We start from the raw sequence: 27,655 nt of genomic DNA, 5'->3' as shown, positions 1-27,655 counted from the left end.
ATTCTCTAGGTGCTGGTCTCACTTTAGTAAGAACAGAGGCTCCCAGATAATGACTTGGAGCAAAAGCTGCACGACAGAAGGAATAATTCACCATGAATTAAACCATGCACTGGGGATGCTGTGTGAACAGGAATGACAGGGGCATGCATATAAAAAATGCCTGGCAGTACATCAGTCAAAGGATGTGCCTTCTTATATTTATGAATATTTAATTGAAGTTGCACACAATGTGGGTGACAACAATGCTTCAGAGCTGATGATATAATACATAACCACCATTTTGACAGGAATCCCGTCCTATCTCAGACCCAACTCACAGCAATGGATTGCAGGGGGTGGGGGAAGGAGATTCCTACCTTGTCCTTATGACAAAACCACACAAGTATTTTGCACAGACTGTTTAAATTCCTGTTACAGATTTTATACACTCTTAAAAATCCCTTGCAGAGCAAATATTTGTTAATGTTTGTATCCTTATGCACTTGCAAGAGACAGTGCCCATATGCAAAACTTTCTGCTTCTGCATTTATGCATGCACTTATGCTTTTACACATGCATATGGGGATTAGCATGTACAATTAGTCCTTTTTCTAATCCTAGTGAAATGTGGTAGGACCATTACTGCCAAGAAAGGGAACTTTCATCTCCTTCATACCCTTCATATTATTCTCCACTAATGGGCTGTGCCTTGGTAATTATAGCTCTAGAAGGAAAGAAGTTGACCTGGGCTTACCTGCTGTAGAGCTACCGTGGAGATAGGAGAGTAGCATTGCCCTAGAGATGAAAGCACGGGCAAGTTATATGGATCCTAGTAACTGTTGAAAAATATATGAACTACTTAAAAAGCAAAATACTTAAGATGTAAGGTCCCAGTTCTCCACTGCAACTGCATCCAGGGAAAGTACTAACTTTGCATAGCAGAACTGCAAAAGATGCCGTGGCAATCCCACAGCTGGCAGACAGCCTTCCCAAAGCACAGGTTCAGATACAACGGGCTCCTATTCTGTCACCTTCTTTTTCTCTTCGTCCTTTACCTGCTTTAATTTTACTGTTCACAAGGTATCCAGTTCTTCAGCTGATGGAGACAGCCATATGCCCTTATATAACTGTTTCAGCCCCTTTTCAGAAGCCAGGTGACAGACAGTGACAAACTGAAATACGCCCCCCCCCCCAAATATTGGGATCTAAAATGCCTGACTTTAATATCAACCAGCACTCAGATACCACAGCAGAGTCTCAGATTTGCCTGTTCAATGATTATTTTTTTTTTCTTCCTACTTCATCTATTCCACTGATAAAGAAGAGCCTAGAAATCAGCTGCTGTTCATAAACATCAGAGAGGCAAGGCAGAGGAAGTCTGGGCATGGATAACACACTAAAGGGGGCGATGCCTCTCCAAGAATCCCACCAACCTATTAAGAAATGAGGTAGCAGTAGATGTGCAGGTTGAATCCAGAATGACTCCAGAATGCAGCTAGAGATTATTTTCTGTACCAGAATGCCGCTAGAGATTATTTTCTGTACCAGCACAGGCTATAGGGCTACTTGCATGACGTGGCCCCGGCACAGCAACAGCTCTTGAATGTCTGACCAACGATATGCAGTTGAAAAGCCACAGTTTGGGGATTTCTGAGATAATGCAACTCTAATCTTTGAATTGCTGTTATTATCAAATCCCAGCAATGCAGTAAACCAAACTCAATCAAACTGATACATGTCTAACTGCTGAGTCTCCAGAATTAAGATTATAACACATATATCTCCTGTACATGCTGTAAGCCCATCAGGTTTCAAAAGCAAACATAAACCTGGAAAATAGCTGTGTAAAAGCATTTTTCAGATAGTCAAGATTAATAGAAGAAACTGTACTGATTACTAAATATATCACTTTTTCTCTGTGAATTATAACCAGCTGATACTCACAGCTTGGTGTTGAAGTACTTTTGGCTGGAAACTCCACATTTCAGATGAGATATAAAATTAGGGCCTCAAATATTTATTTTCATGAAAGCTCTCCTAGTACATGATGTCTGGTCTTAAGCTGTTGAAAACACACATATCCCAAAACTGAGGAAGGATAATGTGGTTATACTAGCTCCTAAATTTCTCTTCTTTGCTTTTGCAAAGAACATTATCATTTTCCCGGGGGGGCAAGTAAACTGTCTTCTGCCTCCATATTGCCCCATTCCTCCAGCACACCTGGAAATACACATCCCTCTTGCAGGGCATAAATCAATTTGCTTTTTGACCATTTATGCCTTTTCTTCTCTGTTCTGGGCACTTCAGCTCCATTTCAGCACCTAATTTTTCTGTGGAAGGTGGAAGATAGGAATACTTAGAGACCACAAAAATGGCCTCACAAGCTGATTTTTTCTAATTGACAATCCAAAAATTTTGCCTAAGACAACCTAGACTGCTCTTTTCAACACTATCCTACACAGCTCAGTACCCTCAACATTTTTCTCACTTCAGAAAAGAAAACCTTAGAACTCTAAGATTGTAAAGTTGTATCCCCTCAGGTATCCCAAAGGATATTTTGGGTCATTAGTGACGTTTCCTTGGACTCCAGCTTCTCCCATGAACCATGAATAAACCATCAGTACCTATATGATTCACAAAATCTACTTTTCCAAACAGTATTCTAAGAAGAGCACATGTGTGATGGGGAAAAGGGGGTGAATTTTGAATTAAAAAAAGTTAACCTATGACATTAATACCTGGGCCAGCAGAGGCTGGACTAAGTGGCCTTGAAGGGTCCTTGTAGTCTTTTACTCATGCACACTTATACCATCAAGCACCCACAGTGCTTGTTTTATGCTGACAGACATCACTACACATACTGTATTCTCACTCAGAATTTTCAGTACTAAAATGACAATTATTCAGTCAGTTACAACAGTAGCACAGCCCTCTCCCATCACATGGGAAAATCCTGTGCAAAAGACTCAGTCCCTGCTGTTAACTACATGCTATCCAGCACCACAGCAACTACTACCTGCAGTCCTTAGGATTCAAGGCCAAGTACTTCATCAGTAAGTATAAAGAGATCAACCACAGAAACACTGACTCTAACAAAGTTTCCCCTGCACTAAGCCAAGCAACTCCCTCAACACAACCTTTTTAAAGCTAGATCTCTGAACTCTGTGAAAGCCGCAGGTTTTAAGCACTTCTGAGAACTAGCACGCTTCTTTCAAATCCTGAGTGTGGCTGAAGGTGCTTCTCTTTAGCAATTAGCTTTGAAAACCTGACCTTAATTTCTTGTCTAGTACAGAGGTAATAGCACCCAACTGCTTTGTAAGTGCTTGCAAGAGAACACTTGAAGACTGGAAGCTCTGTTCCTTTGCCAAACATTACTTGTCAGGAAAGTGTAGCAATCCCCATAGGGAGGGACGACATGGGACTCCTGCCTTCTAGTTCTCATTCTGCTACTGAAAGATCCTGGATATGCTTTTTCATGAGTCAGCATCTGAATTTCTTTATTCATGAAATGCGGCTAAACATCCCATTTTTCAGTATGGTATTTCAATGTATTTTCAAAATACTTTGAATGAGACATGCTAAGAAAGTACCGAACATTGTTACCTGCTTGTACATTTTTCATGTCATTTTTTTAGCCTAGCAGTGTATATTCCCAAGACATGCACTATCCCTACAAACAGGCAGAGAAATTGAACCTAGTCTATTTCTGAAGCTTCATCCTGACAGATTTATGAAAAAAATGTTTGTTCTTGCCCAATGGCCTGATGCTTAGCTATTAAGAAATTTCATCTGAAACTAGTGTCTCATGTACGGAACCAGTTTTGTTTCTTAGCAAGGTTTCAGGTTTCTTTCCGTGAAAGCTGCTGTAGAAATGCATATGTACATGTATGCATGTTTCCATGTTTGTATAAATTCCAAGTTCTGGTTGCACAGAAAGACCTAAAAAATGCATGGTTGTAACATGACACTTAAAAAAGTGTAACTCCCTAAAAGCAAAGAAGTTAGACAAAAGGAGCAACTAAAAGGATGAAAACTTGGAAATGGCAAGAAAATACCATTATCTGAGTTTGAAATAAAATATATACTAGACATTGTAAAAAGATAACAATCATGCTTAGACACGGGAGCAGCAGAAATAAAGAGTAGAAGTCACATCTGAATGGTGAAAATAAAAAGCACTGTAAATTCTGACAAGTGGCAACATATAACATGGGTAAAAAGATAATATTTTTTTAACTGGAAATCTAGCAAAGTTGATGGAATTAGTAGATAAGCAAGATATAATAGAGGAAGATGAGATTACTGCAGAAAAGCTGTGCATCCTTTAGGTTGACATGTGCTATGGAGCAGGACAGGGATGTTCCTGATCAGATCATTCCTTACAGTTATTGATCTGAGGAAATCTCAGTTTCAGGAAGAACACCTCTGAGAAAATACCATTGCTCAGAAGAAAGGGTTTTAGCACAAATCAGTGCAATGAACAGTAACAACTCGCTAGGACCTGATGACACTCACCCAGGAGTTCAGAGGCAGCTCACGTATGAAACTGCTCAGCTGCTGAGTGAGCTCAGTAAGTGCCGCTTAAATCACCACAGCGCCAGAGCTACCGGAAAGTACAATCAAACTTTAAAAAGGATCCAGGATGAGTGATTGTGTTTCTTCCATGCCCAGGGTTGGAAGAAATATGTAATAAAAATGGAAGTAGTAGACTCAGGGATGAATATATGTTGGGGCTGAGTCAACATAGCTTTCACAGAGCCTGAAATACAATCTCCTAGAGGTCTCTGAAGAAGCCCACAATGACCCAGTAGATACAGTTATCTAAGCTCCAGTTGTGTTCACTGGATAGTCCACGCTGGGGTAGGGGAAATGAAGAAGGCTGTTGCAACATGTTGTAGCTTTTAAGGGTGGAGGGTGCCAACAGACCTTAATGGCTCCTGACTGGCCTCACCTGGGGCCTTTACCAATGGCCTCTGCCCATCGGCCCAGGGGCTCCATTTAAGCTCTGGCCTTTAGCCCTTACCTCCTGCTTGGGCTGTGTTGTGGGAGGATGCATCTTCAGTCTGGTCTTAGTCTCCTTGCCTGACCTCGGACCTAGGTTGTATCCTTGTCTTTAGTCTTGTCTCTGCCTTCAGCTTCTAGATGGGCTCTGGGTGTGATTCAACACCTTGTCAATGGGCTGTGCTGAGGTACCGTGGGACTGCTGTAGTCACAGCTCCTAAGGACCCCCCCTTATGGAGTACCCCTTTCCTTGCTGCTTCCCTCTGACCCGTTTGCATTTGTTCTCTTTCAAGGGAAAGGGGCAGTGACCTATGTTGTGAGCTTAACGTGGAGCTAGGGCAGAGCCAGAAGAGCATTTTGGTTCTGCAGTATGAGCTGTTCAAAAGCTTTTAGGAGGATTCATTGATAAAATAAATCTTAAGATTTAAAAATCCTTTAGGGAAAATGGTGCAGGTAAATGGCTCATTTTCCTAATGGGCCCTCAGAGCACCTCAGAAATCTATTGTGGCATCTGTATGTATAATTTATAAGTATCTGGAGAAGGTGAATAATGAAGTAACAAGCTGCAGATGCTAAAACACAGTTTTGAGATGGTTTGGGCTAAAACTGATGCATTGCTTCTCAGCATGGATTTTGGGACAGACTCTTCATGCTTGCAAGCATTTTCTGCAGGAAGCAGTTACTGGTCTGTGACAGGGATCAAAGGAGTGAACAGGCTGTGAGTGGTGATGGGAGTTCCTGACTTTCTGGAAGCATGCACAAATGGCAAACCACTAGAGAATGGCAGCATTAGATCAGGACTTCTGTTATGTGCCTGAACAACTTGTAAATAAAACAAAGCATTAGGGTCATGTTTGCAGTTGGACACTGGTTTTGGATCAGGTTTTATCAGAACCAGAGAAGCTGTAGACCAGCCAGTCCCCTCTGGCTCAGCCCTTGGGTACTTAAATACTCACAGTCCCCTCTGGCTCAGCCCTTGGGTACTTAAATACTCAAATACTGAAACCAACCTTTGTAGCTTGTCTCCAGGAACCTGACTTTCCCCTTGCATCAAGTTCAAAAACTATAGTAAAGTTCTCTTCAGCTTACAGCTACTGCAAACCAGATAAAACCAAATTAGCTGTAAAAGTTTCAGCTGATTCTTGTTTCTAGCCATCATCTCAGGTTGAGGCTCACTGACACCTGTAGTTATCTCCAGTGCAGAGTCTTTGGACTTGTGCCTCTCCTTTCTAACATTATGGTATCATTCTGACACTGGAAAGGTAAAAGATAAATGGTGGTAAAATAGCAGAGATCATACTGCTGCAGGAGTGGTTTAGGAGGAACAAAGTCCAAACATGCATTGATTTCAGACTAATTTCAGCATATCTCAGTATTTACACTGGAGATTTTTTTCCATTAAAGAATGAATCTTTCATTTAAATAAAAATGTACCTAAAATGTGGAAATATGTCAATATATGCTATGGCATAAGATACTGTAACCTACACTAAAATCAACTAAATATATTAAAACCAGCATTCAAGTGTTTATGTATCAAGAATCTACTATGCTCGATAGTAACCTTTTCTATGAAACATTTGCTTTTGCTGCCTGGTAACTGGGTCAAAGTAAGGACTGGGCACGAGGGACCAGATTTACAAGATGTTATTTTTGTGATTTTGACCTTTTCTGCAAGAGCCAAAACTTTTTTTGCACTTGATCAAGGTCAATGATTTAATTATTCTAAACTGATTAACTGACTGGCAACTGGAAAGCAGGAAAGCTCATTTTCTTCTCCCAATCAGTAAATAATGAGGCATGAATTGCATGCTTTCACTAATCCTAGCATCCTGAAGGACACAATATCTGTAAACAGATAACTGTTAAATAACATAATTTTAAACACCAAGGAAGTTTTGTGCATGTTTTTATTATTTAACTCTTTTCAGCCTGTTACAGTGTAATATAATAGTTTCATTTAATGGCTACAAAGTTATTTTAAAATGCTCCTCAGCAGAATCTGGTTTCTGTCCAAATGCAGCGTCAAACAAAGCAGGTTTAAAAAGAACTGTCATGTAGTAAGTGCAATACTTTCTGTTATTGTGACTTTAAAAATTAGGACTCTTAATGCAGTAAGAACAATTGGCCTGTTTAAACATGTAGAGATAACTGTGAATCCTCTTGAAAAGTAATAAGCTTCTTAAGGTGAACGTGCAGCTGAGTTAAGCCAACTTCTTGTTCACTAGCAATTGTCTGTATAACCTTTTGTGCAAATAGCTGAGAAACTGAACATTAGAGTGATATTCCACTGGATCCTTAGACAATCACATGGCCTTTCACTCTCCTGAATTTTGTTTCCCTTTAGGTTCATACACTCTAATGCTTTAGCCAGGGAGAGTGGCCTCTGTACTTTCTCGTTATGAAAGGATTATTGGACTTACTATTCCTGTTGCTTCTGATGATATCTATTACTGATACAGAGCTAGGAAAAAACCTACACTTAGACACCAACAGGTGTCTGGTTCTTCTACCTTTGTCATTTAGTATTATGCCAAGAGAGACTTGGATTACATAGTGAAAGAAGTGCCCGTTCTCTGCCATGGAATGAAGGTGAAACTAAGTAAGCATCACTAAGAATGTGATAAACATCATATTGGAATTACAAACAAACAGCAGTGATAAAAAATCTGGCAGATCAAGGACAGTGTGGCTAAGAATGAGAAATGTCAAATGACGGTGCAAGAAAAAGCATACAGGGGAAAGAATGCAAGTTACAGCTGTGTAATCAAATTATTTGGATAGATAATGAGACTGAGACCTGAACATTATTGTGCTAGAATATCAAAGCAAACAATGAGACAAGCAGCATCAAAAAGGAAATTTGCTCTACGAGACAACTTCTGATAATGTGTTATCAGGTGATATGAGGCTTTGGTCTATTAATTAGCCTTGAAAAATACCCAATTCTTTCTGGCAGTCAGGAAAATGAATTAAACCATGGGATAGATTTCCTGACTCAAGGGTTGCTCTGGTCTGTGGTCTGCAACTGGAGTCAGTAAGGTATTACAGCCTTCCCTGGAATGAATATGCAAATCTGCATTGCAGAACGTCAAAGGTCCCTTGTGTCCCTCCTTGCTGCACGCCTGGAGTGACCCAACTTCAGGCTCTGCACAGTGATCTGGTCTTGTTCTCTTGCTTTTATTGTCTAATAACTTCTCTCTCCCCTGTCATTTTGTGATGTGTAGCAGCAGAAATGTGCTCCTGTGACTCCCTCTGTCTCTCTTTTGAACTCGATCTTGAATAGACACACAGGTTGCTCAGAACTGTGCGGGAGGACCTCTGGTTATCGGTGTAACGAATTAATGAGGACTTCTGAACTTCATCCTCCTATCAGCCAAAGCAAAAGTGGTCCTTTATGTCTGCACCTTGTTATTGCAGTATAATCTACATGGAAATTGTAACTGTAGATGAATTGTGGAAGTTACAGAAATGTGGAATATTTTAGAAAGTTTAGGAACAAACTATTAGTAGGGTAAAATGAAAATATTAGTAGCAAAGCTTTACATAATATCAGCTAAAATTTTTGTAGCAAAGTACTCCTTAAAAACAAAGGACCAGCCCATACATCTATCTGGAAAGGTACCCTCTGCCATCTTGATCTGCTGTGAACCACATAGATTCCTCTGAATTTTGCCTTTGCAGACAATTCAAAAGGTTTTCTTGCTTGTTTCTTAAAGATCTGATGCAGAAAATCCTTAGGATTTTCTATAGCACCCAGGTATTTGTGCACGGGCTCAAGCTGGGAGGAGAAAACAACATCTGCCTGCCTACAGTGGTGTTCGTGCGGCTTCAACGTGAATATTCCCATTGTGAGGCTTACTCTTACAGTGTGGGTTTTCTAGGATTCAGCCTGCCTTTCTAGGCTTGTTTCTATTCCTGGACATCAAAGGAAGGAGGGCTTCCCAGAAGGTGGGAAGCCAAAATTCTGGGAGCTGGTGGTTTTATTTACTTGTAGACTCCAGAAAGACACACGATCACTGCCAGTGATGATTATATTGCAAGATACGGTATTGGAAAAACAATTTCAACCAACAATCAGATTTGTCTGTGGCTCCAACGGATTTCCAGTGCTCCTGGCCAGCAGTGCCTGGCTGAGAGCTCTGCACAGAGGGGCAGGCTGACAGACGGGCTCTGCAGAGCGGGGTGGCTCCTGGCAGCAAGCTAAGTTGTTTCTAGGACAGGTAGTCAGTGTGGATGGATCAAAGAGTTCCCTGACATTGAGTTTTGCTGTAAACAGACTGCTACCAGATATCCTGTCCCTTGGTCAGCAGCAAGGGGACCTGCAGCAGCTCATGGGTTCTTCATAGAATTAAAGATGAGTCACTGTAAGGTTGCTGGATTTTCTTTCCTATTGCTCCACTTCCTCTGTTTTCTGAAGATAAATAAGAAATGAGAGCCTGGAAATTCTCTTGAGAGGTCCTGCAGCTTGTTTGTTTTGTGAGAATACTTCTTGTTATCTAATTTTGTTACACTTGTTAAAAACAGCAGCAGCTTTCCCATAAAACTTGCCCCAAGTAAACTAACCACAGCTTTGAGAACTGAGCTGCAGAGCAGAGAAGATCATCTTGGAAACTTGAAGATGAAGTACTTTCTTCTGCCAACTCATTTAGCATTTCTCTATAGCTTTGCACTAAGTAAACCTGTCCAGGTGCGTCCCTGCTCTCAGATGTTGAGAATTTACATTGCTGCTGATGAGTTGCTCTGATGATCTTAAAATTAGTTACAAACTTTTACTGCTGTGATTCTACATGACAGAAGTTTTCTGCTATGGAGATAAGCATGTATTAACAGCTATGCTTTTTTTTTTTTCCCAGATAGCTACAAGAAACAATGACTTAGGTGAGTTTGATTGTAATTATTATATAAATAACTGTAGGTTTTGGTGGGACTTCTTCTCTATACCTCATTCTCATTATTTGGTACATTTTTCTCTTTGAAAATGTTTTCCAGCATCAGTGGAAAACAATTCACAGAATTCAGATATGTTTTAAAGTCTCATTTAGTGTGACTATTTATGCTGCTGTGATAAAGAAATTAAGAAGACTTATTGAGCAATTGCTACAAGGAATGTTCTTTTCCATATGTAGCCTCAGCAAATCAGAATACTTTTCACTTTGATTTCTTTCCTATGTGATATAAGGCACTTCCCTGCTGCTGTACCCAAGACTATTGTACGTTTTTGGCATAATAACCAATAGCTCTTGTCTGTGAGAAAAGTATTCCAAGTATTTTGGAGTCAGAACTGACGAGCATGTCACAATGTCTTCTGTCAAATTAACCTGGAAATTAATAGCTTGCATGCATTCAATATGCATGATAAAAATAGTAATTTCTTTTGTATGATTCATCCCATTTTTACAGAGGTCAGTTATGATTTTTCTTTAATTCCACAAGCTCTAATGAAGAGAACAATGACTTAAAATACTTAGCCTTCCACTCTGAAGGCTCCCAAAGCTTCTTAAGCTAAAATATATTTAGTCATGACTTTGATTACAGCTGCACTATGACATCTATATTAATATTAATCTTTTCTATCCAGGAAGCAAGGCAGACCTGACCAGTCTTATCATATTGTGAATGTTAGATTCACCCAGTCTTAATTTACTAACCCTTTTCACCTTATTGGGAAATGAACTTCAGTGAAAGAAATTTCCAAAGGTACAAAAGCTTGCTTAGGTGTATACCTCTCATCTCCCTTTTGCACATCTATTTGCCTTCTCAGTGCCTTGTATGTTCTTTATTTTCTTCATCTGCCAGGTAGTGAAATAGTTGTGTATGAAGGAGACATACTCTTGAGAAGAGGACGACGCAGTGCAATTAATTGTGAGAGTTGTTTATGGCCCAAGTCACAAGATGGACTAGTCAAGGTTCCAATTAACATCTCTTCTGATTTCTGTGAGTGTATGCAAATAGATGCTGTAAAGTTAGCATTGATCTTCCAGTCCCTATACTCTCTGTTATTTTATGTTTCTGTGGCATGCACCAAAAGCAATCTTTGTCCAAATGAGAATTTATTGACATGTCTCTTTTGCTAATCTGTTAGTCCTATGGTAGTTTGGCTAAAACTCCAAACATTTCCATTACAGACACTAAAATATGTGGTTACTTGGGCAGTAGTTGCTATATAAATACCAGATAATTAATTTTAATTACAAATATTAGCTCATTCCTGCTAGCTACAATGCACTTTGATATTTAACAAGTACAGAAGAAGAAAAATAATTGGTTCACATTATGAATTTATTTTTGTCAAAATTACCACTAGGAGCACTTTTTTGAACACTGTAATTTTCTTTAGAATGTCTCAGAAATATTCCTGCTCTAGAAGTCCTGTAGAGGCAAAAGTGGAGGAAAAATCCTTGGAGATATTTTTTCCCCTTATTATTTCCCTCTAGTCAGTCAATAGCTCTGTCCTGTGCAAAAGGCTGCAGGACTGATGCCTTAATCTAGAAAATTTTCTTCCAGAAGACTTCATATGGGCTGTGCAGGTCTTCCATCTCTCTTCTGCTGAGGCTTCTTTGGACTGAGGCTTCCATACAGACCCTTCTTAAAAGATCTTACCTTGAGAGAAAATGGCATGGAAGTGAAATACAGCCTGTGCCTGATTCCCATTCTTGGGGAAAGGGAATCTGTGATATCATTTGAGCTGAGGAAAGCCCAGTCTCTGTGTTACCTAGGCTGTTCCTCTGCCCATGTACTTCTAGAACTGCAGCATATACTCTTGTGGTTAGGTGAAGGTTATTCAATCTACCTCTCTCTCTCCAGACTTTAAAGACGAGGAAATGGAGATACAAATCAGTTGTAGATAATTCATAACTGAGGAAGCCAAATTAGGCCAAAATGTTCAAAAGCAGATAAACACTCTTATCTTTATTTGGTACCTGAATAGAAACACTGTGATCTTCAGAGCCTCTGAACACTGGCTGTCTTAAGTGATTCCAAGGGGTGTGTAGCAGACATTTGTTATCTCTGATAAACAAAATAGGTTTCTGGTGCTTAGCTACGGTCAGATGGCTCATCTGGGATACTTTAATCCAACTATTTGGATCTGAAACCATTTCATTTTTTCTGTTCTGTCTAATGGAAGAAACAATGCCAGTCTTTTCCCTTCCATCAGCTGTCTCCTATAGAATATGCATAAGGGCCAACCATAATTCTTACATCTCCCCTTAAAAGTCCAATCAACTTAAACATCTGAAGGCTCTGTGCCTTTTTTTTATTATACTAGTATGATAAAAAGCTAACAAGTGCTGTGAAGTTTTAAAGGAATGCACCCCATCAATGCACCGGGTTTTTGACTAACCAAGGAAGATTTCTCCTGGCCTCCTCCTCTTTCTAGCAATGACAGAGAGGTCTTGGATTGCTGATGCTCTGCAAGAGATCTCCACATTGACCTGTGTGCAGTTTGTAAATCGCACTACAGAAACAGACTACGTGTATGTTGAACGTGGGCAGAGGTAAGCTCCCTGTCTCCTGGGAGTGGAAACACTCAAAAGGTCTTTCAGCTTCTTTTCTGTTTTAATGTGGGTTTAAGTAATTGCCCTTTTTAATCCTAGCAGTCAAGATTCAGGGAGCAGGTACAATATTTCATTTTTCTTTAGATATACTAGTAGTTACATCAGTTAATAGGCTCTAGGAATAAATGTGTGTGTGGACTTAAAGATAATGGGGTATAATTAAAAATGAAATATTTTCCTTAATTGTTGTAAAAATTTAAAGAAGTAGAATTGTTTCAGGTTCTTTGCTTAACTACTTAAACTGCTTCATCTTAGTTTGATATAGCCATTTTACTGTTTTAAAATTTGCCATACTCATCACAAAGGCTTTATTTCTCCCCCTATGTAGCTTGGCAGCTTTCGGAAGCCTAGATATCTCACACCAGTGACTATTTGCATGTCCTTTTCTGTGACTGCACATCTGGAGGCCCTTGGCATAATCAGTGTATCTATTTCTTTGTATTTGCTGAATGTGATTGTTTTGGTTATTGATTGCCTATTCTTAGTTGCTGGTCTTACTTTGGAAAAATTGGAGGACGTCAAGCAGTAGGCCTGGTGAAAAATGGTTGCATGGATAAAGGAGCAATTCAGCACGAAATGAACCATGCACTGGGTTTCATCCACGAACAGGCACGGAGTGATCGGGACAGGTTTGTCAAGATTATGTGGGAACACATTGTGGCAGGTATGTCCACTAAATCTTAAGAGAAAACATATACTTTCAGATAAAGGAGAATGTTTCTCCTGTGAACAGCAATGCAAATAAGAATCATGATTAATGCTGACTGAATTGCAGCAGCAGCACATTCACTGTGATGGAATTTCTTGTTCAGTGTTTGTACTAGGGGAATTTCTGTGGCTACAACTACGTTAGTGTGGTCCTCCAAGGCAGATGCAGCCTAAAAATAGCTCTATGTTCTTATCTTGATTGCCATCTTGAGCCCAGACTCACCTTATATCCAAAATACTAAGATCATCAGGAATGCAAAATGTTGTTGCAAGGACTTGGCCAGAAGGCAAGACTATGGGACTTTTAGCTGAGGTGGGGTGAAACATAATATTCAGAGATCGTGGTGGGGAATCACACAGCAACTCTGTCTTCAGGAAAGCCATGGAAATAGGGAAGGCAGCAGGTAGGCATCTTGGCACTGGCAGTGAAATGCACATAGCCTAAAATGTAGATGAACAAGGGACTGAATGTGGACAGAATGGAAGCACATGCAACCACTAGCATGTGCAAAATTCTGGGACCTGGCATGATGTGAGAGGAAGGACTGCAATTATTTCCTCCTTGAGGAGAGAATAATATAAACTGCCATGAAAAGATGAAGCAGTGGGGAGCTATCAGGACTGGTAAATCTGTAGGGAGAAAACAGGTGAACGTTATTTAGGGAAAGGAATGCAGGATGAATAGTTTGGGCATGTGCCCTTGATCTGTGTGCTGGGAATACGGGAGCATATACAGAGCTCCAGGCTCTGGGAAGGGGAGGGTAGAGACAATGGTAGGATGTCCCAGGGAAAGCCAGAAAGTCGTAGATATAAGGAAAGTAGGGGAAGAAAGGATGCAAGGAATCACTTGTCTGACAGCTAATGAGAGAGCTGGACAACCCACAACAATTGTAAAAAGATAATAGTGTACTTAGTTCATTATAGAAAATAATAGTAGATGGGGCTGGACAATTGAATACCAAATGCTAATAAGTCTCTTCAACAAATAAGATACTCAGTTCTTCATTGTCATGCACAGTTGAAGATATATCTATCTTTTTCTCCAGATGGAACTTGATTGTTTTTATTGCAAATTCCTAACATGCTGTTCTCCAAACTTTTTTCAGCTATTCCTGTGATATTCTAAGTAAATTCCATTTGTGCTGTTCTTTATTGAGGTTTCAGCTCTAGTGTTAAAGTGTGATTTTGCTATGAATTGCTTGCCATTGTACAGCAAGGGTGTGCCACGTTTGAAATGCTATCAAAGGATGTGCTAGGAAAGAGGAGTTGAAAACATGAAGTTATACCAAAGATACTAGACACACATAAAATCTTACACTAGTTTTGCAGGAAGAAGTCCACAGGTTCAGATGTCATCATTTCTAAAGGACACAGATGTAACCAAGCTCTGATTCAGACAGAGTATCATGAAAGGATAAAAGAGGGGGAAGAGGTGAAGAAGACAAGACTATGCAAAAGGAGATGGCTTATATCTTCAGTGTTTTAACAGCATTCACCGGGCATGGGGGCTGAGAAGATTGGCATCACAAGGGAGTTAGAATTCAGAGTGTGTGCAGCACAAGCACTGTAGGGAAAAAATGCAAAGATATGCAGGGAAAAGGAAATGAAGAAACACAGCTATGTTCATGAGGACTGTTAGTGTACATCTCCTGTAAAAACATGCTGCTGTTAACAGTGCTGATGGCAGAGCTCCCACTGACCTCAGTGATGCAGAACTAGACCTCAAGACCTTTTGCAGCTTCCCAGCTCTCCTACACAAGATGTTTTTCTCTTGCCAGGACTGCAGTACTGTGGATGTTTGCTGGGTTTTGTTTTTACCCAGCAATTCACCTTGGAAGCCATCCTACTTCTTTGTTTTGACAAAATGCAGCCTGATCGGTTGCTGTCCACTTAGCTACTTGAAACTCAGCTTGTTTTTCCCAAACTTTCGGGGGGAAAAAATGTATTCAGAGTCTTCAGCCAAAGCTTCCTTTTCAGCTCTTCTGAGTCATTACACTTAGATTCTGGCAGAGGTAGGGTTTTTTTAGAGTGGAAAAGATGGGTTAAGTCCCCACACGTGTGCAGGTCTAGACAGCCAAATCTCTCTGGCATGTGATGAGGCAGACACTAGTTTGCTGGCAGCACCTCTGTCCAGCCAGGCTGCTGTTTTTCTTTTTTAGCAAACCAATTCAGCAAAGCACTTATGTGCCAAACAGTAGCCATATGCTTAAATGTTTCACTGCATTTGAACTGTGTTCTCTATTCATCACCTCAAAAGAAGCTGTGCACTTGCTGATAATTCATTCTGAAGTCAGTATAGCAGATAAGAGGAACTGAGATAAAAACCTAACAGAGTCAGGAAAGCTAATGCTGTTGAGAACCAGTTTGAGCATTAACTGAGTTTTTGAGCCATGAAAAGCTCCGAAGTCATGTTTACCCCCAAACTTTCTATAATTCAGGATTTTGAAGCTTCTCTTTGCATTTCCTAGCCCTCATTGGGACCAGTGCTGAAGGACATTACTGGAAGAGACTGGGTCTGATTGCAAGCCTGCCAGCCAAGTTGTGCAGACTCCAGAGATTTTTCTGACAAGCATCCAGCCCTGAACTCTTGTCCAGATGGTTTGTGGTTTACAAACCACTAGTTACAATAATGAAGGTACAGATGTTGAACTGGAAAGGAGTGCTCAGTGGTTAGGGCATTAGCCTCGGGGCCAGGCTGACTGCATTCAGCTCCCTGCTCTGAAATTGCTTGCTTGCCTGTCTTACCATGGACAAGAGACACAGGGCACAATCTGTATTCATGCTGTCCAGCCAATGGAGAGAAATAGGTGCCTTCAGATGAAACTCCCTCCAACTGTGTCTCTCTTTCTCTCCCTCTCCTCTGACTATCCTGGGAGCCTTGATGAATAGCTTCAGTGTTTAACTTAGAGAAATAAAGCTAGGTGACATGAATTCCAGTTTGTGTCTCTGGGCCCCAGTCCTGTATCGGTGTAATGCTTTCTTACCTCATATGGGCTTTTTAAGGCTAAAGAGATTAAAAGTGATGAGATGATCAGCAGCTATATTCAAACAGAATGTTTCTAGCTCATCTTACTGAGTCCCCGTGCTTCATGCGAGTCATACCACTTCACTGTAGTCACTGCTGATGGGTTTGACCAGAGACAAAGCCAGAACATGGCTGATAACATGTCCTTTGGGCAAGTAACAGGCAAACTGTATCCCTTTCTTTTGTGGTCTTATAACCCTTTGGTGGAAGGACTCAGCAAGACAAGTTGGTGGTCACCCAAACATACCTCTGAATTTTTGATCTAGGTGGTCAGCCAGATTTCCCTCTCAAGATATGATGCAGCTTTAGGGACATAGGTTGGATGCTTATAATGTTCAAGATAATACATTGAAATATATCTGGAGACACTCTAATGAAGATGAACAGATGAATACCTTTGCTTGAAGAGATTCGCTTTATATTCTGAAACCTACTAAACTGAGTGAAAATGGGTTCCCATGGGCTTCAAAAGGTTCTGGTAGTTTTGATAGATCCAAGATCTCAAAAGAACCAGTTATTTGTATCCTAAATTACTCTTAGGATTATGACAGCAGGCAGTGTACTCTTAGAGCAGCAATAATTGTTCTGAAATGTTGCTTTCCTACCTTACAGGGGAACAAGGGAACTTTGGAAAAGTGAATTCCAAAAATCTGGGCCTTCCCTATGACTACTCTTCAGTGATGCACTATGGCGCGTAAGTTGTTTTCTGAAATGTCTTTCAAAAGAGCAAACAGCTTTCAGAACTTCTGCTCAGATCTAGGAAGAAAGAATTTCTCTGTGCAGGGAATGACTTTTGCTGTTCACTTAAAATTGAGTGAATGGACATAATTAAGGGTAAGCATACTTCCTTTATCAGCAGGATTCCTGGAAAACAGAGTTGATATGGATAGAAGAAAAAATTAGGACAACGTTTTCTTTCACTGTACTCCTGCCTCTTGCTAAAGACCTTTGACATGGCTATGGTCCAAAGTCTAAATCTACCGAGACACTGATCTAAAACAGTTCTGATGTCTAAATGATTTCATTAATGTAGTAACAGCTGATCACAGACAACAATATTTAGGTACAGAGAGAAGAAAGACGGAGTTTTTTTATATCATTAAGATGTCATGTGCTGCCTCATATTCATCTGGGAACACTGTCTAAGGCTGCATTTTAGTCCGTAATGTACAAGCTTGTATCACGTACCTTCTCCTTTATTTCCACTAGCAAGTAACAACTTCTGAACAAAGACGTGAAATAAAACTTGTCTAGCAGGAGGCAGGAAATGGCAGATAGCAAATAAATAATTAATAGATGAGACAGAACTATTCCTGCTCCTCGGCCTCTGGAACCATGAAGGTGGGATTCAGTTCATTTTGCCAGGACATTGGCAAAAGCTCTACTCACTCAGGACGGTGCAGCTTTTTCTTGTTTCTTGCTTTCATCTGCTGCACACAAAATGGCTGCCATGCTGGTCCTCTTCAGGGAAGGCTAACTGGTCTCTGAGAAGCTTCTTGCCCTTTTCCATTGAAATTCTGTGCATGTGGTACATGAATATGATTATGCAGTTAGCAAACTTCACTGTTTAAGAGAAGTGATCTAGAAATGTGATTTCTTTATTTCTACAGGTATGATTTCTCCAGCACTCCAGGGAAACCAACTATTGTACCAGTTCCTGACCCTTCTGTACCCATTGGGCAGAGAGAAGGGCTGAGTAACTTGGATGTAGCAAAAATCAACAAGCTCTACAAGTGCAGTAAGTGCGGTAGATCGAAGGCATGTGAATCCTCATATAGCTGATCTCTGTAGGCACTGTCAGACATCCCCCAAAGGAACTCAGCCCACAGGCCTTTCAATACATCTCTCCCTAGCCCTACAAGAGGGCCGGTATGTGTGTGGAAACAGACCTGCTCCTGTTCCAAGCTGCTGCCTTCTTGGAAAGGACAATTTACTTTCAATAATTCACTGTCATTCCGAGTTAACCTCACCTAGTCCCTGCTCTTTGACATAAGCAAAACCCATCAGAGAAATCATAGTTGCTACCTCTGTCAACTTCTCATTTCAGGAAAGCTCTGAAGGTTGCAAAGCACGTAAGCTGTCCTGAGCCATGATTATAGCTTAGTCATGTGCATCAGTAGTGCCAGCAGGTTTGTGATTTTTTTCAATTAGAAAATGACTGCAGGGCAGTAAGTATGGGTGCCATTTATGCTGATCAGTACAGCTCTTTGTGGGGAATCAGTTGAGATGCACAAAACACAGGTAAAACACCAAACATGTTCCTGCAATGCACGCATTTTGCCTCGACTCCTAGATATAGGCTAATTGATTTATATGGTATAAACTTTTCTGAGATGTTATTCAATTATTTTCTACCAAAAAAGCAGAAACATTAATGTGGCCTAAATATTAGTGTACCAAATTCTGCTCTGAATTGTGTTAGAACTTAGTTAAATAAACAGAACTTAGTTAAATAAACACCAATAATTAGTGGGAATCAGCATTCCTTCAGTTGGATAGTTAGGTACAGAAATCATTGCTGAGAGTGGTTCCTCCCAAATTCTTAACTTCAGATAAGACAGGTTTACAATTTAAGTGTCTCTCATGGTCTCAAAGATAGCGATAACAAGTATTTAATGATATTTATTCTTGATTAGTGGGGCTGGGAATGAGTCACACTTCAATACCATTATTACATAATTTCTATAATTAGATCTGTATGTTTTGGAAGAAAAGGGCTAAATTTTAAAAAAGGGATAAAAACTTCAGGGCTAAAAAAAGGACAAAAAGTCCAGTCATCTCAGGAAAAGTAGGGAGCAAGAGAAAAATATCATAAATGCATATGTTCAGATGTCATATATTCATATTTTGTAATTTGGGGAGTTACACAAGCTGCAATAAATGAAGGCTACATGTGGAACACCGAAAGATAGATGAGATCAGACTTTGTATACCAGTCACTAGGTCTGTAGCTTGACTTCAGTGCTCTCTGTTACTGTTTTCTCTCAGTGACTACCCCTCTTTGCTTTGATGGAATCTAGTTTTCAAGCTTGATTTTTGCATACACTTAGGAATACACACACATTTGCTGATGGGAATTGATATACTGATGTCATTGAAACTACTCCTGTGATTGAGGTTAAGAAAGTTCATGAAAGATCCAGGCCTTTTTTAGTAAACTAAAATATGTGAGTGAAGCCCTACTGTCTTTAAAAAAAACATCAGTAGCTGAAGCAGGTAAGTACCTTAACTAGCTTTATTCCACTCACAGGTTTTGAATGAATAATAATTCATTTCTCTTTTACAAGCTTGACTGATGCAAATGGTTGGAGAGATTTGTCAGGCAATTCTGGAACATTTTTGTGCAGTTTTCATTCTCTTCAATACTGTTTGGTTCTTCCCTTCAGATTGCTGTAGCAATGTGTTGCCTAAATCCAAAGGCTCGTTCTCCTCTGTCAATTACCCATCCCCATACCCGAACAATAGCAACTGCCTGTGGTTGATCCGCATCCGTCGAAGTAAGGTAATTTTTATTAGGAGAAAAAAGGTTTGAACCACAGTGTCAAGGCTACACAGCATTATTTCATTATTATGACTACCCTCTGGGAGTCATTTTCGTGGACCAAGACATTTATTTTGTTATGCAGTGAATGAAAAGATAGTCTCAACAATTTTCATAAGACTTATTAAGGCTATCAGATGCATTATTTAACTTGATTTTTATCCTGTTAAGATTGGATGGCTTTTCAAAGACAAGCAATAGTCAAACATCAATCACTGGGCTCAGTAACAGGGTAGCTAGGTGAAATTCTATGCTCTTTTTATAAGTAAAATTTCAGTGATATATGGATAGTAAAATGAATATGAAGTCCTAGCTCACTTCATAAAAATTAGATGGTTTCAATCTTTCCCTGTGTATAGCATTAAATCCAACATCTGTTTTCTTGTTTCTTGAGATTTTCCTGCAGTTTGAGGCTTTTGATCTCCAGCACTCCTCAGACTGTTCTTCTGACTATATAAAAATTTACAATGGAAACAGCAAGAATTCCCCTGTCTTGCTGGACAAATACTGTGGGAAGGGACCACTGCCCTCCTTAGTGGCATCTGGATCAACAATGCTGGTAGAGTTTACAAGTGACGAGAGCATTACAGCCACAGGATTCAGAGCCTCCTACCACAGGGGTACGAACACTCCTTTGCAGAGCTTGGAGAACAGCATTAATAGTATTTGTATGGAAGAACTGAAAATTTTGAACATGTACTCCAGAGTAGTTTTTTTCTGTTATTCTTTACACTTCCATAGCAATTGCTAATGCAGAAGGCTAGGCAATGATGGGGCTGAAGGTTAGCAGGAAACGGAAACTGGAATGTTGCATGGGTCTCATGTTAGTAATCCTGAGAACCCGCTCACGTTCTTCTGAGAGCCTCTTCACATCTGGGCATTAGGCTAGTCAAGATTTTGTGGCATTTTGTGCAATGTGAGAGGTACTAACCTTGGGTAACTTGCACTTTCTGAGTTAAAGGCTTTTGTTATGTTATATGAAACACCGTGTTTACTGTAGTCACTTGAGGGGTGTCTCTTTTATGAACAGAAGAATGCATTATGGACTGCTGGATAAAATTCTATTGTGTTGCAACATGCTTTCAGTTAGAAGGCAGAAGCCCAAATAACTTGTTATTGCCTTATTTCAACTCAAAATGCAAACTTTTTTAAAGCAAAAATTGAAGAAGTCTTTACTCTTTTTGCATTAGTCTTGATGGAGTCATTTCTAGATAGCATTAGATCTAGCTTGATAATGCAATCTTGAATACTTGAGCTAATTATTTTCTGAAAATGCAGTAAGTTAGTACCATTAGAATGCTATGCTAATATGGTAACTCTCAATTGTAAAGACAGATAGAGCTTTAGATGCAGCTGTTTCCTGTCCTCCAAAGGTTATTTAGCAGCCATGTTTTTGGTTCCTTCAGTACAGCTGCTGATACAAATACTAAGCAAAGAAATAAAGTATTTCAGCAGTAGATTTTCATGGTAGCACATTTTTTTCTTGGCTTGAAAAAAGAATACAATAAGCAAGCTCACTTCTACTGCCAAAATATTCTTGTTAATATGCCTTTCTCTGTTTTTCTCATTTGCTCCTCAGTGAACTGTGGAGATACTTTCACAGACTCAAATGGAGTCATCACCTCTCCAAACTACCCCAATAAATACCCCAAAAACCAGGCATGCTTCTGGGTCATCAGTTCTCCAGTAGGATACAAGGTAAGGCACAGATTAATTAATCTGTGGGTTTCATCAGATCTAATGATCTCTAATGGAATCTTTTTTGCCTTGGAGAATAACAGCTGTAATGTCACTTTTTGAGCAGGCGTTCTCAGAGTAAAAACTTGAACACAAAAATCCAGTTTAAGAACTTGTGCTGGATCTTGGTATCTGAGGTGTTCAGCAAGGGAAAACCTTTACACATGCATGTGAATTCTTATGAATTTAGCTTGCACCAGTAGGCTTTGTTCAGAATAATCCCTAGGTAAGAGTTACCACTAGAAAACTGAAACATTGCACAGGTGTGTTTTTATATTTCTCTAGAGAAAATGATTTAAAGTGTACAAGATCAATCTTGTTCCTTGCTTCTCTTTCCAATCCAAATGCTGATGAACTAAGCAATTAATTTGCTACTAATTTGCATTACAATATGGGATCAGGATCTGGTGCAAACACAGAATAAAAAATGACACCTGCACATAAGGAATTTTTGTGCTTGCTACATACAAAGTGTAAGAGAAAAGTATATAACCTGGAAGCAAAGTGCTTTGGTTGTATTTTCTCCAGATATCTCTCAAAATGTTATCCTTTGAGCTGGAAGATAGTGACAGATGCATCTATGACTTCTTGCTCATACATGATGGAAGCCGACCTACATCACCTGCAGTTGGCCCTTACTGTGGGACAGAGAAGGTTGCAGACTTTACTTCCACTGGGAACTTTGTGCTGGTTGAATTTCACAGTGATATAGTTTGGGAGTTGCCCGGATTTGTGATGAGTTATACATTTGGTAGGTAGTACTATATAGACAGGAGTTGGAAAACACAGAATGAAAGTAAGAGACCAGCTAGCCGCAGGTAAAAGTCAAGGTGCCACCAATTTCAGAAAAAAATATAGCTCCCTGATACCTTTAACAAACTTGAAGCTTGATCTCTTAGTCTTACATCTACAGTGGTGTAATTTGCATGATGAATTAGGGACAAAAGTGTTCCTGCCCATAGAATGCTTCTGTCTGTAAGCTTTTTGTTATAGCATTCCCATTGCTGGTGTTGCATGATGAAATACAATAGCAGAACTGAAACTATGTAAACAGATTTTCAAGACCTTCTAGCATTAGAAACTGTGCCCATAATAATTTCAGAATATGGCTGTGTATTAACTTTAACCTGTATTCTGACAAATGTTACCCAATGCTAACAGTATGCATGCAGAAAAACCTTCAGACACGTTTGTTTATGCTTTGAAGCCAAGCTCACTTATACAGTTCATATAGGCACCTTAACTTAGCCTGGAAATCACCACTTTACACTGAAGGTGCGAACTAGGATGTTTGTACAGCATCTCAACTCAAAGAATTGCACTACTCTGTGAGATGAACCAGGTCACGGAATAGATTTAACTAAAGAAACAATTAGAGTGGCAGGACAAGCAATGAGGGAGAGGGAACAGAGTGTAACACCTATTGTTGCCACTTTGCTGTGGCCTGAGTCAAGTATTGAAATTGTCCATGAGGTACTACCAGAATTTTTTTTTTTAAACGAGGCCTGAAAACGTAATGCAAAGTCCACTGACAGTAGATGGAGCCAGTGACTTTGGAGAACATATTAGGTGTGAAGTACTTTGTCTGTAGAGAGAAATCTTCCACCTCTGAGGAGACATCTGAAGAGGAGAAAGAAATCACCACTGTAGACAGCTAACGCTTTGCATTGACTTGATGTATTCAGAACTAAATGCCAGTGCCAAACTGGAAGATGCCAAAATGTAATAAATAATAAAAGTTCTTGCTGCAATTATGCCTTTGCTAAGAAGAGCACGTAGAAAATGCCAATTTGCTTTCCTGGTGCTAGGAAAGCAGACAAGAAAATTTTGAATTATCCTGACTTTTAGGGGTTTTTTAAGGATCTGTAATGTTTTCCTTTCTAAGCACTGGTTAATTTTCACCCTCAGAAGAATGATAATTGATAAATTGTGGACATCAGGGTCTAGAGCTTGCTTGCATCATGGTGGGAAAGTGCATGAGCAGCAGACAGCAAATATTTGTAGTTCTTACAAGCTCCTGTCTTCTGGCTATAAAAAGTATTCCTTCATTTAATTTGGCTCACTATTTAGATTGGCACCTTTTTGAAGGATGTAACAATTTCAGCAGTATGAGAGAAAATTAAACTCTATTTCTATTTTTAACCTCAACTTCAGACTGTGCAAAAGCTAATTCTTCTCCCCGAGTCTGAGGACTTTCATGGAGGTGCAAAAGTAATAAACCCGTGACAACTGTTATTGTATACAAAGTTGAATGGGTCTCTATTTTAAATATACAGTGCTGAACAGCTTTGTAACTTGAGTATTACTTTAGATTCCCTTCCCATGGCCTGATGTGGGGCTCTATATAGGTCCAATGTTTTAGATGTTCACCCATATTTGGTAAAGGAGCATGAACAACATACTGAAACAGCAATGTACTGCATATAGGAATATTAGTCTTGCAACTTGCCCCTAAAATATGGTTTTAAGTAGGAGTCTGAGACATGGTAATGTGACTTGATCGGGGTGCTTTATTTGTAAGCAAGCCCTTCCTGCAGGCAAGTTGTAAGCCCTAAGGGCACACAGCCTGGCTAAAGACTCCAATCTCATTTGTTTTGAAAACATGAATTCAACAGTAATGATGTAGAAATGCATTCCTGAATGTACAGACAGGCTGAAATACAATGTGATGAAAAAGTTCTCTCTTTCGTAGGAAAGGCTTTTCAGTCTGAGATCTAAAGGTTCTGCTTTTCATGAGTTCTGTTAGGGATCCTTGTTAACCACTTTCCTTAAGGGATATGTGCGTTAGCTGGAGCTTCCACACATGCTCCAAACCACCTCCTGACCCTCTGCAGATATCAAAACCTTCAGCATTCCTCTAATTATTGCTAAAATCTCTGGTTTCCTACCAGCAGTCTCCACTTTAGTTATACATTACTCATCTATAAATCTGTGGCCCACCAAACAGGAAAAAGCAAGTTACAAAACATCCTGGTGAACGGCATCCTTCTTATAATGACTACTGCTCATTTTCACCCACAGTTAATTGTGAATCTTAAATGGAGAAGCTGTAGAATTCACAAACCCTGCTAAGAGCTTAGGTGTACCCAACTGCACAGTGTAAGGGGACTTGCATCTAACAGACGATAATCCTCCCACAACAGCCATTGCCCATACATAAAAACGATTTATAAGCTTGCTATTAACATTCATATTCTGAGATATATGAATTAAGAGTGACCAGCCAGTAGACACAATGGACAGTATAGCCAAAAGTTGAGGATTCAAATACCAACATAGGAGGATTTTGAGAGGTTCTAATGAAAGTTCAGCATTCACTTAACCCACCTTTGAAACTCAACATGTAAGGATTTAACTTTAAAAACCAGAGGAATCTAGCAGTGATGAATATATATATGTATACCCATATATGTACATACCTCATGACACAAACAGGTATTACCTTATTGTGTACAAAACCAGATGTGTGCTAAGAGACACCCACTTCTGCAAGCCTGTGTGTGTGGAAGAGGCAAGAGTGTTTGTGTCCTCATATTCCAATCTTACCTGCTTTGGGACTGTCCAGGTTCCTATCTGGGAGGCAAACCAGGGCCTTCGAGTGGTATGCTTTTGTAATCTGTAAGAACCAGAACAGAGATCTGTTAATTACTGCTGTAGGAGAAAAACAGCCTGGAATAAGGCACTACAGAAACACACACAAAAATGTACTAATCATGGCAGGGGGTTGTGTTTAATTTAAAACACATTTCCCTTACATAAGTAAATAACTGTGGTTGAGATGACTCTTGCTTGCATGACTTGAACCCCAATGCCTGACAGAAAACAAGGGCAGCTTTTGGCATGCTGATAGTACAGTTGGTTCCTCACCTAAAATAAGAAAATGAGCCTACTGAAACAGCAAGAGAGTACTGAAACTCAGTTTTCAATTTCTCTGTGGTGATGATCTGCCCTTTTTAGTACACTGTACTGCAAGGAGAAACATTACAGCCTGGGAGACTTAGGCAGACGGCCACATTTTTAATTAATTTGAACTTTTTCAGACCAAAAGTCTTACTTCTAGATGCGTTCCATTATAGTAATCAAGGCCCAAGATTATCAAGGCCAAGCCTAATACACTGGGGCACAGTTTCACAGCAAGTTAAGAGAACACAGCATTTGCAGCTATAACCATGTAGGACAGAAAATGTGCAACTTGCTGTGCAACAACTGAGTTTGGCAAGAAGACATATGAACCAAATACCATTTAATCTCTCCTACACTTCAAACAGAAATTGAAAAACTTATGGGCTAAGTCATCACAGGATTTTAATAATCGGAGTTCCCTTTATCACGGGGGAACATCTGCAGGCAAGAGAAGAAATAAAGAAAAGCTGCCGCTGTTCAGCTGCTAAATGGCCTTCTGGCGCAGGAGCTGGAAGAACTGCGGGGGCCGGGCCCCCTCTGGTGGACAGCAGCAGAACCTGAACGTCCCTCGGTCCTCTTCTCCAGACATGGGAGAATGAGGTCTTCTCCTGCTCTGGTCACGACACTCCGTTTCATCTGGCAAGTTCAGCCGAGGCACTTCTAAACAGGCAAGTTCAATTTCTTTCACTGTCCGGCTCCCTCCCGTGCACCTCTATTGGTGCTCTCTGGGTAGGAAGGTTCTTTGGGTCACTGCTTGTATAAAGACTCCAAATTCCGTATTAAAACTCCAAATTACACCTGTCAATTGGGAGGCTGCACTATAACATTCAGATTGAAATTTCCTCTTCCTCTTTTCCCATTGACCAGCTCGATAGCAAAGACAACATCAAATGAAGTCTTTTATTTGAGTAAATTCTGTTTTATATTTGTCTCATGCGGTGGTTTAACCCCAGCCAGCAACTAAGCACAGCGCAGCCACTTGCTCACTTCCCCCACTCCCAGTGGGACAGGGGAGAGAATCCGAAAAAAAGTAAAACTCATGGGTTGAGATAAAGACAGTTTAATAGGACAGAAAAGGGAAAATAATAATAATAACAGAAAATACAAAACAAGTGATGGACAATACAGTTGCTCACCACCTGCTGACTGATGCTCAGCCAACCCCCGAGCCACGGTGCCCTCCAGCCAATTCCCCCAGTTTATATACTGGGCATGACATCAATATGGTATGGAATACCCCTTTGGTCAGTTGGGGCCAGCTGTCCTGGCTGTGTCCCCTCCCAGCTTCTTGTGCACTCCCAGCCTCCGCTGGCAGGGCAGTATGAGAAGCTGAAAAGTCCTCGACTTTGTTATAAACACTGTTTAGCAACAACTAAAACATCTGTGTGTTATCAACATTATTCTCATCCTAAATCCAAAGCACAGCACTGTACCAGATACTAGGAAGAAAACTAACTTTATTCCAGCTGAAACCAGGACATCTCAATTCCCTGCTTTATGGCTACGGTATGTGTAATTTCCAGGTAGTCTCTAATACAATTGCAGGACAGCTGCAAAGTTTAGCTTCCAAGTTTTATAGTTGTCTTTCTAATGTTCTTTAGCATTAAAAAACCACGAAAGCTTGAGAGGGGAACCCCCTTTTTTTTTCCCCTTTAAATTTAGCTTTGTTCAGATATTAATGACTCTTCCTTAAATAGATCAGTCAGTTTCCTAATTTGTGTAGGTGTTTACAGTGTGGACTTACCTATTAAACTGGAAAGAACACAAAATGTGATTGTGAACCCACATGATTAACAAGATGACTCATGGGAACCAATGGTACCTAGAACTACACTTGGTAACTCTTTTTTATAAACACTGTAGGACGTTCACTCCTGAAGACGTGCAAACAAACACTGGCAGAAGTACTGGCTGGGGATAACTGGAGTTTTGCAGTTTGGCAGATTTCTTGCTCTTCTGAACCAGGATCTCACCACAGGTTTAAGACAAAAAAAACAGAGTAACTTGAGCACAACCCTGTCAGCATTAGAGAATACACTTTTTTGTCTTATTAACACCCAAAGACAGCTGATGTGCAAAAATGCAACACCCTACTAACTAGGTCTGCTGTACCAGGAGTATGGCACGCAGGCGTAGGAGGCAGAGAAAGTGTTGCAAGCAACTGTTGAAGTAAAAGCTTCAAAGAAACCAATGAAGTACACA

General features: G+C 40.1%; 2 protein-coding genes across 2 annotated transcripts in view; one reads left to right on the top strand and one right to left on the bottom strand.

Annotated features, from left to right (window-relative positions):
- LOC138685519 (transmembrane protein 263-like) overlaps positions 1 to 27,655 on the bottom strand; it is a 246,408-nt gene that overhangs the window by 218,467 nt on the left and 286 nt on the right. Inside the window, exon 2 of the mRNA XM_069784461.1 lies at positions 25,097 to 25,166. The gene's annotated coding sequence lies outside the window, so the exon portion shown is untranslated. The remainder of the gene's footprint in view (positions 1 to 25,096; positions 25,167 to 27,655) is intronic.
- Positions 9,391 to 23,301, top strand: LOC104314002 (embryonic protein UVS.2). Its single transcript, XM_009913298.2, has 11 exons — positions 9,391 to 9,670; positions 9,837 to 9,861; positions 10,780 to 10,917; positions 12,362 to 12,479; positions 13,025 to 13,203; positions 16,885 to 16,966; positions 17,883 to 18,010; positions 19,659 to 19,774; positions 20,208 to 20,433; positions 21,393 to 21,511; positions 22,079 to 23,301. Exons 1-11 carry the CDS (start codon positions 9,602 to 9,604, stop codon positions 22,307 to 22,309), a joined length of 1,431 nt encoding a protein of 476 aa, XP_009911600.2. The 5' UTR covers positions 9,391 to 9,601; the 3' UTR covers positions 22,310 to 23,301.

Source organism: Haliaeetus albicilla, chromosome 5 (genome assembly GCF_947461875.1).
Source record: "Haliaeetus albicilla chromosome 5, bHalAlb1.1, whole genome shotgun sequence".
Taxonomy (NCBI): domain Eukaryota; kingdom Metazoa; phylum Chordata; class Aves; order Accipitriformes; family Accipitridae; genus Haliaeetus; species Haliaeetus albicilla.
Note: the sequence above shows the minus strand (reverse complement) of the source record. Positions and strands in the feature narration are given on the sequence as shown.

What these genes read in the sequence shown, in the direction of transcription:
- LOC104314002 (XM_009913298.2), top strand. Translation starts at nt 9,602, where the DNA reads ATGAAGTACTTTCTTCTGCCAACTCATTTAGCATTTCTCTATAGCTTT. An exon ending in CACTAAGTAAACCTGTCCAG is followed by an intron (nt 9,671 to 9,836) that starts GTGCGTCCCTGC and finishes TTTTTTTCCCAG; the next exon opens with ATAGCTACAAGAAACAATGA. An exon ending in CAGAGCCTCCTACCACAGGG is followed by an intron (nt 20,434 to 21,392) that starts GTACGAACACTC and finishes TTTGCTCCTCAG; the next exon opens with TGAACTGTGGAGATACTTTC.